The sequence below is a fragment of the Acyrthosiphon pisum genome, chromosome A1, assembly GCF_005508785.2.
Source record: "Acyrthosiphon pisum isolate AL4f chromosome A1, pea_aphid_22Mar2018_4r6ur, whole genome shotgun sequence".
Lineage (NCBI taxonomy): Eukaryota > Metazoa > Arthropoda > Insecta > Hemiptera > Aphididae > Acyrthosiphon > Acyrthosiphon pisum.
Genome location: NC_042494.1, coordinates 116,554,345 through 116,566,590, shown reverse-complemented (window position 1 = coordinate 116,566,590; position 12,246 = coordinate 116,554,345). Strand labels below are relative to the sequence as shown.

Here is a 12,246-nt window from a genome sequence, read left to right as displayed (position 1 = left end):
CACCCGCGTCGAGACGTCACGTCGACGACGGCCGCCTCTGCGCAACGCGAGCGTAACGTTGTACGCAGTACACACGTCGAGTACACTGGGTACAGTGTACGCACGGCGTGTCGGCGTTACAGTTACGACGGGCGCGCGGGGTACGTACGCAGCACACACACAGAATAGTACGCGTCGCGATTATTATTATTATTATTATTATTGTTGTTGTTGCTGGGTTTTGCGCTGGCGCGCTCGTTACATTGGCAGCCGCGGACCGCAGCGATGACGACAATCGCGTTGGCAACACCGGACACGGCTGACCTTGGACCGTGAGTTCCCCGGACGCCGGTCACACTGATGGCAATACGTCGATAAAGAACCAAAATTCTTGATAAAATTGTCAGCGAAAATTTTGTTTTTTATGCGTTTCGGTATAAATTTTTTACAAAAAATAGCGTAAAACCATCCGTCGGACGAATTTCAGTAATTCCGGACGTTTGACGCGTTTGCCGGCCGTTTTCGCATAAACGGTGACAGCACAGCGCAACTATCGATAGTTGAGCGCTCCAAACAATCGTTGACCCGACTGCCGATGGCTGCCCCCGTTCCCCGTATGTCTATCACGTCCCGTGAGTGCTTTATTTACATCTAGTTTTGTTGTCGAAAAATATATTTCCAGTGTCCGAATTCGCTGTTAATCCGTCGCGTTTACCGCATCGAACCGTCGCAGATCGTTGGCGTACCGCGCAACGTGTCCAGGAACGCTTTCAGACGGTCCACCGAAGTGCCCAGGAACGGCCCTTATCGGCCGCAATCATCGGCTCGGATCACGTCAATTTCGGACACGGTGAGTACACGGTCAGCGGCTGCGACAGCCTACTTTTAACTATCTCGTCGACGGCCCGTGTTTACATTGCGTACCGAAATTTTTTTTTCCTTCGAGCCATTTGCAACGGCGATTTTACCACCGCCGCTTACGGATTTCCCTGCTCGTTTTCAACATTTTCCTTCCTAATTTTACAGGGCCCGACCGTTTTTCGCGGTCCCCACTGGCATTTATCACTTTTGCCGCGGCGCCCCCAAAATCAATTATCAACGTACAAACCGTACCCCTGCGGTCCCTAGACCCCAGCAATTGGGCCCCCTTTGCTTGATTCGACTGTTTTTACACTGTCATGATCGTCCAAACAACCTTTTACGATCGTTTTGCACCGATTTTTGCCATTTTTCTCCTTTTTCCTACTATCACTCCACTTTGATAGTGTTCATCGTCCCCTGGTTTCTTCAATTTTTCGGTGATTGTAGATAATTTTAACCCCTTTTCGTAAAAAAATATCCTTTAAGAACAATTCGCGCTTAAATTTTACTTTTGATAACTTGAAATTTTCTATCTCGTTCCACAAAAATTGTTGATGTTAGAAGTAATTAAATTGTTTATGATGATACTAAAATGCTACAATTCATTTTCACATCCAAAACATTTAATTTTTTACCCTTTTCTTTATAAAGCAATTGCTTACTGTAATAATTATTCCCGATCGTTAATCAACTAAAAAAAATTATGTATTTAATGATAATAGATCTATGATTAATTTATTTTAAATAAATCATTTATAATAAGATGATTTAAATAAGTATAAAGAAAACTTTGATTAGATAATAATACAAACATTTAGATCAGTATACCTACCTATATTAATATAAACAATAATAACAACAATGAATGTTCATGCACATAGGTTTTTGTGTATACTATAATTCTTGATAACTGTTTGCTACAAATTAATCCATTTAAAAATCATGACAGTTTGGCATGAGATGTAGGTATAATAATTTTGTATTAATTGTTAAGTATGATGAATTTAAGTTGTCTTAAAGTTTTTAATTAATAGGTTATTTATGTTATTTAAATTTGTATTTGTAGTATTTTTGTACCTACATTTAAAAATATTTAACAGTATTTTAATTATTAATGGCTTTTAATGCAATTGGGCCAATTGTTTTACAATCATATTAACTAGTTGTTAGTTTTACCTTATATAAAAAATTCTTATAAAGAAAGTATTTATATCTATTTATATAATAGCTACAAATTTAAATTGAAATGAACATACCTACCTATAAAATGGATTAATTTGATGTAGGTAGGTACCTATACAAAAATAATTCAACTTCATAAAAAAAATAGAATATTGAGGATATTTTCAACTGCCTAAAATCTAAATGTGGGTTGACACTCACACATAGGTGTATATATATATACAAATATTTAAACTATTTTCATTGATTACAAAGCCTTATTAGGTATAATTTGTATTCATAGTTTATTTTTCTTTAACTGTATGTTATCACATGCATTTTTGTGTTAGTATTCTTATATATTACTTGTCTTATAAATGATAAATACCTACAGTGATTAAAAAATATTATACAGCCATAAACACTATAACTTTTCTAAATTGTGTTAAAAATTAAAATTGATTACAACCCTAAATCCTAATACAATCATTTAGGTACTTAATGTAATCTAAAAGTTAAAACATTGGGTATTATATTGTTAAATACTATACATTTTGCGTACATTTGTGCACAATTTTATAGGGGTAGGGCAATACATTTTTTAGTGGGATTATATACAACTAACTAAAAGAAAATTACGGGACAGGCGGCTAAAAAATTCTAGTTAACTCTTCCCCCTCCCCGTTTTACACTTATGCACAAATTACAGGTGAGTTTAATCATTTTACATTTCAATTGTGTTCTTTAAATCAATTTAAATTAATCAATATTATAATTGATTTCAAAATTATTTTTTTGTCACAATTTTCATTTGAGTTTTGATTACCTAGGTTTTTAAAAATGGTTATATCTTAAGACATTTTTTCAAAAAAAATTTTTGTTTTACTTGTATTAAAAACATAAATTTTTCAACTAAAATTTACAAATAAATTATTTTGAGATACAACGTTTTTACTATTAATAATTTTTAAATTAATAAATTACCTAATTTACCTGTTATTTTATATCACTGATTTAATAATATTATTATTAAGACAAATTACTATTTTTAGGTCGGTTTTGCTTATGGCTGCCCATGTTACACACGAAACTCATCTTATGACTTGAATTCACCACCCAGCTTCAAATATTAATTATTGTAAGTAATTAAGGTTTTTTTTTTACGTATTTTTAATGGTATATATTTCTTAATAAAAATTTAAGCAATATTAAATATTAAGATGTCTCTTTATGTTTGTTAAATAGCTACATTTCTTTAAATGTATATATTATAAGAATTTCCATGATCATCATATTATTTATGATCAACATTATTTAAAACTACATATTACATATACAGTATATTATGTCTACTAATAATATTAAATATACCTGGGTTTTTATTAATTTAAAAGTTTTAAATATCATAAATTATTTTAAACCCAAAAACAAATTTGTGATCAAAAAAAAAAATTTAAGTTTGTAATATGTTTCCAAATATGTATTAATATATTTTTATATTGGTTAAACATTTATATTTAATATTTTTTATTTTTAACTGCATTATATTTATGATTTAAATGTTTAAAATAAGATGATTGGCTAACCTTATATTTTATTTTAATAAAAAACTGAATTTGTTATATTATTATTATTCAGCGCAAAGTTAGACCAGATATTAAATCAAAAGTGTAATAGAGTTACATAAAGTTAGTAATTATTCTCAAATAGTATACAATTCTATAAATACCTTTAAATATAAATTTAATAGACACAATTATTATAAATGTTAAACCCAATGGCCGATAGTGAATACTAAATTAAATTGTTTTACCTAATTCTTAACTAAATTTTTTTCTGACAAGAGTTTTTTTTTCAACAATTTATCTAATACAGAGTAAATACATAAGTAAATACAAACTTTTCAATGTTCAGTATTTATATGATAAAACGTATTAGGAGGAAACCTAAGTTATTGAATTAAAGTAGATAGGTAGGTATTATGACATAATGCTAATGATTGCTAACCTCTTGCTCATATTCTATATATTTTTGTTTGTTTGTTTATTTTTATATTTTAATCACAAATCTAATACCTATGTATACCTTTAAGATGTATTAATTATTAATAAACATATTTATTTATTAGGTTGAACCATTTATCAGTCACAAAGAATTTTAACATGCAAGAATCGAGCTGAAAATAGAGACCTACAAATGAAATCTTCAATAATCAGCCTCCGACTTAGCATAACATGGCCCATATTACTGTATGGTGATATCACATACTGCTTAATTATGTGACTTAACTATGTTTAACTATTTTGTTTCTCAATTTGAGTTTTTAAGAATTTGACATTGTAAAATAGGTTTAGGTCATTGTGCAATTTTTAATATGTGATTATTGATACTAGTAACTTTTTACTAGGTCTTTTCTGTTTTTAAATTCTTAAACTAAATATGTCAGACCTATTGGTGGATAGCCCTCCGAACAAGAGGCCAAAGTTGGAAGATCCATTTCAAGGGTCTTCTGACTCATCTGGTGTCTATTCTAGCAATGAGATGTTTGATCTCGAGAATGATCTCCCTGATGAGCTTATTAGCACTACGTCTTGGAACCAGCAACCTGATATCAAGCCAAATCTTGGTCCTCAATTACCATTGCAAAATGGTATGATTGTTCAGCAAAATAATCCTCAACAACTTCAACAACCTAATATTCAACAACGATTAGTAGTCAGTCAACATCAGTTAGCTCACCATTTTATGGGTACTAAACATCTCGTGTCAGCGACTGGAATGTCTATGAATAAACCAATTAATCCAAACATGCCATCACCAAATGTTTTAGTTAGTAAAACTGGAGAACCGATGGTTGTAAATATGGGAAATGCAGGCATTAATTCCAATCAATTACAAAATAGTGTTAGTGGAATAAATGTAGCAAATGTAAATATTATGATGGGAAACAATTTGGTTAGTAATTCAATGCACAATCCTCATCATGGCATACCCCAGCAACAACAAAACGGACCTATGATGTTACGGAACATAGCCATGCATCATCCACAACAAATTCGCAACCAGACTCCTCATCAACTTCATAGTTTGCCAATTAATTCTCATAGGTTACAAGCTCCAATGGGTGCAATGAGTCCAGTGAATAATTTCAATGCATACAACCAAAATAATCAACAAATTAATGTTGTCCAACAACAACCAATTGGTATTGTACGACAACCAGTACCGAGATTTAATGCCAACACTAATGGAATGTTAGTAGATACTCCGGTTCCTCCTCAGTCTCAAGCAAATGTACGTCTTGGACCACAGCAAGTTAATATGGTCAATCAAAATGTAGTTGTACCACCTCAAGGAGTTCCCTCTGACCGTAGTCAAGCAAATCCAGAAAAACGAAAAATGATAACCCAACAGCTTGTGCTATTATTACATGCACATCAATGTCAGAGACGAGATAATCAAGCTAATGGCGAAGTGAGACAATGTCGTTTGCAACATTGTAATACAATGAAAGGAGTCTTAGCTCATATGACCAATTGCTTAGCTGGTCGAAATTGTAATGTAGCTCACTGTTCGTCATCTAGACAAATAATATCACATTGGAAACAATGTACTAGACCAGATTGTCCTATTTGCCAACCATTAAAAGCATCAAATAATCGCAATGCTTTAGCAAATAACACTACTCAAAATACTACTGGAATGAACGATATGAATTGTTATAGCACTGTAAATAATCAAGTGAACCAAGTACAGGGAGTCCCTAACAATGTTGGTATACGAACGGCTTTGCAATCTCAAATGCCACATCCTCCTAATAACAATGTGCTGACACCTAATCAAAATACACGCGTATTAGTCCCACATTCACAACCCCAGGTAACAACTACAATGAGTGCAGATCCCAGTACAAGTTCTGTAAATGAAATGCTGCAGTCTGCTTCGAACACAACTGTTCCAGTTCCATCTAGCATTCAACAATCTGCGACAAATATTCCTAATTCTTTCATAATGACAACTAGTACTGATACAATGACTACTCAGATGAACAATCAAGCACAACCGAGTCAATCAATACCAGGAAATCACATTGAAAGTAAGGAATGGCATGAGTCTATTACACCTGAACTAAGAAATCATTTAGTGCATAAATTAGTTCAAGCAATTTTCCCAACATATGATCCTAAAGCAATGCTTGATAAACGTATGAATAATTTAGTGGCTTATGCTAGAAAAGTAGAAGGTGATATGTACAATGTTGCGAACTCTAGGTCAGAATATTATCATAGGTTAGCCCAAACATTTTATAAAATACAAAAAGAGTTGGAAGAAAAAATGCAAAAGCGAAAAGAACAACAACAAATGCAACAGCAGCAATTGGGAACTCAGCAACCGACTAATAATATCAATGCACAATGCTTCCCAACTGCGTCTACACAAGGATTGCCTACTCAGCAGCAACCATCACAACCACAGCAGCAACAACCTTTACATCATACTTCAATTCAACCCAATCAGCAAAATTTGCCACAACAACAAGTAGTAACAACATCTGGTCTAATGAAAACACAAATGTCAGACAGGGTACATTTTCCAATCACTTCACCTGTACCTGGACCAAGTCCAAATCCAAATTTACCCCCAACTACTTTTGGTTTGACCCAGCCACCTGTCCCAAGTCCAATCAACACTAGTCAGTTCCCATCTAACTCACCTATGATGTCAAACATATCTCAAGCTTCGTTCGCTCAACCTCAATTTCCAAATCAATCAATGAATCAAATGCCACAACAAATACATTTACAACAACAAGTTCAACAGCAACAACAAGTGCAACAGCAACAACAACAAGTACAACAGCAAGTTCAACAACAACAACACTTGAACAATCAAATGTTACAACCAAATAGACTTAATCAAATGAATATGGAAAAAATGGTTAATGGACCAAGTTTGATAGCGAATAATACTGTGCCATCAACTACAAGTGTACCATCAATGATGCCCAATAGTATGGGTAAAGGCTATCCTAGATCAGAACCATCATCAATTAGTCATTCGAGTCAGATGAATGCTATTGCTTCTGCTTTAGCACAAGATGACTCTCCCAAGGATGTTAAAGGGGAAGTAAAAGATGAGTATGATGATAGTAATGATGGAAAAGGTGCTTATGGAAAAGGTAAAATGAATTCTGAAACACCGTCGGCATCTGTGAAATCTGAAATTAAACAAGAACGCGACGATAATGGTTCAAGTTCAAAGAAAATGGAAGTTAAAATTAAAGATGAACCTATGAGTCCTAAACCAAACATCACTACAGATATTAAACCATTTGAGCCAACTACATCGGACAGTAAAACAGCCATAAAGAAATGTGTATTTAGGCCTGATGAACTTAGACAAGCCTTAATGCCTACTCTTGAAAAATTATACAAACAAGAACCTGAATCAGATCCTTTTAAACAGCCTGTTGATCCTCAAGCACTTAATATACCCGACTATTTCATAATCATAAAAAAGCCAATGGATTTATCAACAATTCGAGAAAAATTGAATACTGGTCAATTTTCTGACCCTTGGAGTTATGTTGATGATGTTTGGTTAATGTTTGAAAATGCTTGGCATTACAATAAGAAGTCTACAAAAGTATATAAATCATGTACAAAACTTTCAGAAGTTTTTGAACAAGAAATTTATCCTGTTATGAGAAGTCTTGGTTATTGCTGTGGTCGTAAGTATACATTCAATCCGCAAGTACTTTGTTGTTTTGGAAAACAATTGTGTACTATTCCAAGGGATGCTAAATACTTCAGTTTTGAAAATAGATATATTTATTGTGTTAAATGCTTTAATGATATACCTGGTGATGCTGTAACATTGGGCGAAGACCCTACACAAGCCCAACAAGTAATTAAAAAAGAACAATTTATGGAAATGAAAAATGATCATCTAGAATTGGAACCATTCATATTATGTACTCATTGTGGAAGAAAACTCCATCAAATATGTGTGCTGCACAACGAGAATATTAATCCACTAGGATATGTTTGTGATAACTGTTTGAAGAAGCGCGGTGAAAAACGAAAAGATCATAAATTCAATGCTAAAAAATTGGCTATAACAAAATTAGGTACGTACATTGAAACAAGAGTGAACAATTTCCTTAAGAAAAAAGAAGCAGGCGCTGGTGAAGTTGCTATACGTGTAGTGTCTAGTTCAGATAAAATAGTTGAAGTAAAACCTGGGATGCGTAGTCGCTTTGTTGATAATGGAGAGATGATAGGCGAATTTCCTTACAGGGCAAAAGCACTTTATGCATTTGAAGAAATTGATGGAACTGATGTTTGCTTCTTTGGTATGCATGTCCAAGAATATGGATCTGAAGCTCCGTCACCCAATACAAGAAGAGTTTATATTGCATATTTAGATTCTGTCAACTTTTTCAGGCCCAAACAGTACAGAACGTATGTTTATCATGAAATATTATTGGGTTACCTTGATTATGTAAAACAATTAGGATATACTATGGCTCACATTTGGGCATGCCCTCCATCTGAAGGTGACGATTACATATTTCATTGTCATCCACCTGAACAAAAAATACCAAAACCAAAACGATTACAAGAATGGTATAAGAAAATGCTAGATAAGGGTATAATTGAACGCATAATTCTGGACTATAAAGATATTTTAAAGCAAGCTATTGAGGATAAATTAAGTTCAGCAGCAGAATTACCTTACTTTGAAGGCGATTTTTGGCCAAATGCTTTAGAAGATAGCATTAAAGAACTTGACCAAGAAGAAGAACAGAAGCGTAAACTAGCCGAGGCTGAAGAATCTGTTGAAATGTGTGTAAGTGATGAAGTTGAAATTGGCCCTGACGGAAAGAAAAAAGGTATGCAAAAGTCCAAAAAATCAAACAAATCTAAGTCCAGCCAGAGAAAGAGCAGTTCAAAGAAAACTATGTTACCTCAAACTAGCAGTGATCTTTCTGCTAAAATTTTTGACAATATGGATAAACATAAAGAAGTGTTTTTTGTAATTAGATTGCATAGTGTACAGTCGGCTGCAGCGTTAGGAGCAATACAAGATCCAGATCCTTTAATCAGCTGTGATTTAATGGACGGTAGAGATGCATTTTTGACCATGGCTCGAGAAAAACACTATGAATTTTCATCACTTAGGAGAGCAAAGTTTTCTTCAATGGCAATGTTGTATGAACTCCATAATCAAGGACAAGATAAATTTGTTTACACATGTAATAGTTGTAAATCACATGTGGAAACCAGATACCACTGCACTGTTTGCGATGATTTTGATTTATGTATTACCTGTTACGATAAAGAAAAACATCCACATACCATGGAGAAATTGGGTCTTGATTTGGATGACGGATCATCTCCTGGTGACCAAAAACAAGCAGATCCTCAAGAAGCTAGAAAATTATCTATCCGCCGGTGTATATTATCACTTGTACATGCTTGCCAATGTAGGGATGCAAATTGTCGCTTGGCAAGTTGTCAACGTATGAAAAGGGTGGTACAACATGTTAAACTATGTAAAGTCAAATCTAATGGCAACTGTCCGATTTGTAAACAATATATTGCACTTTGCTTTCATCATGCTAAGTATTGTACTGAAGCTAAGTGTCCAGTGTTGTTCTGTCCAAATATGAAACACAAGATCAAACAGCAACAACTTCAACAAAGACTGCAACAAGCACAGCTATTAAGAAGACGTATGGCTATTATGAATACTGGTACTTTAGGGACGGAAAATACCACTCCTGTTGTAGCAACACAACATATGTCTAATCAAACTAAAATGATACCTCATAAAGGGCCAGTTATGGTCCCAGGGAAACAAACACCGCCTGCCAATGTTTTACAAGTAGTTAAGCAAGTACAAGAAGAAGCGGCACGACAACATGATAACGTGGGATATGGAAAAGGTGGTCCTCAACAACAGATGCAACGACCACATATGCAGATCGCTCCCCCTGTTCCACAACAAGTCAATCAATGGGTTACTGAACCTAATTACAATCAAATGATGATGCAGCAGCAACAACAGCAACAACAACAACAACAACAACAACAACAACAACAACAACAACAACAACAGCAGCAGCAACAGCAGCAGCAACAACAGCAGCAGCAACAACAAGTTCAACAGCAGCAGCAAAGACAAATGAACATTCAACCTCAACAACAAATGATACTCAATAACCCACAAAATCCAATGCTTCAACAGCAACAAGTTATGACCTCCAGACCTCAAGGTTACCAACAAAACCCTAATCAACAAGTACCTAACCAATCTTTACAACAGTTACTAAATGCACTGCGCACCAACACTGACAGTCCACCTGAACAGCAACAACGCCTAAGAGAGATTCTGAGGAGCAACCCACAGCTGTTGGCCCAATTCATTAGGAACCAACGACAAAGGCAAATGTTCCAACAACAGCAACAGCAACAGGGCGGTGCAATCGCTCCTCCAATGTATCCTCAACAGATGCAAGGGCAACCACAGCCAGGACCGCAGGGTCCTAACCAGCCTCAATCAAATATGCAAAACCGAATGCACCTATAAAGTGAACATTTTTGAGCTTATTTAATTTATTGGTATTGTTTCTGTTGTGTACATTTATGAATGTAAATATGGCAGCTTAAAGTACAAAATAATAATTTTGTATAGGAATTTAACCGGCCGTGTTGACTTATATGACTTGTGTATATTTGTTTTGCTATTCGTTGTTGTTATTTAGTTAGAGAAATGTAATTAAGGATGTCCTCCTTAACATTTAACCATAAGATCATTTATAATTTCCTACTTTAGTAAAATAATATTTGTTGATTTTTCCTTCTGTACAGGAATAATAATAATATTAATGTGTAATATTTTATTTACAATTTTTTACTCCTAGACATTCTGTTATTATATTATTATAATTATTATTATTATTATTATTATTATTATTATATAGAAATATTATTTTTAAGGGATATATTATATAATTTATAAAATGGGGAGTTGACAACTAGATGGTCTTATCCAACTTATTTATTCAATTTTTTTTATACACATAATAATTTAATTCTTAACAGCTTTTATAAGATAGCCGTGTAAGGCTTCTTGTTTGTCCTTAGTCTTTAAATAATGTAACTTAAGTTTTTTTTTATTATATTATATAATGTAAGTTATACATTTAAAGACATTGAGGGACATTTGTGTCCAAATAAAAATTATAAATATATAGGTATATATTTATTTATGTACGTAATGTGTCTGCTTAGTCAGACTGCATATAATGTTTATTAATTTAGAATCGATACTGTAATAAATAAATGTAAGAAATTGATATAAATATGTTATACATAGTTGCATAATAATGAAAAGAAAAACATATACATATATTATTGACTTTGTAAATAAATTGAAACCATAAAGTAAGACAATTATTATACAAATTGATTTTAATCCTTATTGTTTTCATTTCACCTGCCAAACATATAACTCAATGTGACACTTAAAATGTTCATATGTAATGAATGAGCGTCAATGGTGTTATTATTAAAAGGATTCGAGTGTCGGTGGGCTGTTTTCGCAAATTCAGCATAATTTACCAGATAAGTTATTTGAAACACCACTGGGAAATTATTTTTTTTAAATATGATGAAAAATATAAACATGAACATGAAATGTTGGTATGTATTATATACATTGTACAGGTTTTTGAAATACTATAAATATTCAGTATGGTAAAGAATACTTAAGAAAAGTGAATTTGAATTACTTTTCAAATAATTTTTACCGGTTGCATATTAAAAAAAGTTGCATGAATAAGTATTTTAAAATTGAGCAGTTTTTGTACAATACTTAATTATTTATAAAACCTGTATAGTTAATAGGAGCATATATAACTCATTAGTCCACGCTAAAATAGATATCATAGGAAACGTTCTGCGAAAGTACTTATTTAGAGGAATCAAATTAAATAATTACTTTTCTCGTGATTTACCATGCAATTGGACATGTCAAATGTCAAAACAATTGAAAACTGAATTGTGGCGATTTAAAATCTGTATATATAAAAAGACTTGTCCTGGGTGATTCATCATCGCCTAGCCGGAACTGCTGAAGCTATGGATATGACATTTTCAGTAAATGTACTTATTACTATGTATAGGCGCACTAAAAAAGGATTTTTCGAAATTCGCATTTTAAAGAGTGCTCAACAGG

General features: G+C 33.3%; 1 protein-coding gene across 1 annotated transcript; it reads left to right on the top strand.

Annotated features, from left to right (window-relative positions):
* Window positions 1–125: 125 nt before the first annotated feature.
* Window positions 126–10,651, top strand: LOC100162127 (histone acetyltransferase p300). The gene is made up of 3 exons (XM_003242184.4): window positions 126–829; window positions 3,054–3,139; window positions 4,130–10,651. Exon 3 carries the CDS (start codon window positions 4,441–4,443, stop codon window positions 10,594–10,596), a length of 6,156 nt encoding a protein of 2,051 aa, XP_003242232.1. The 5' UTR covers window positions 126–829; window positions 3,054–3,139; window positions 4,130–4,440; the 3' UTR covers window positions 10,597–10,651.
* The last annotated feature ends 1,595 nt before the right edge of the window (window positions 10,652–12,246 follow it).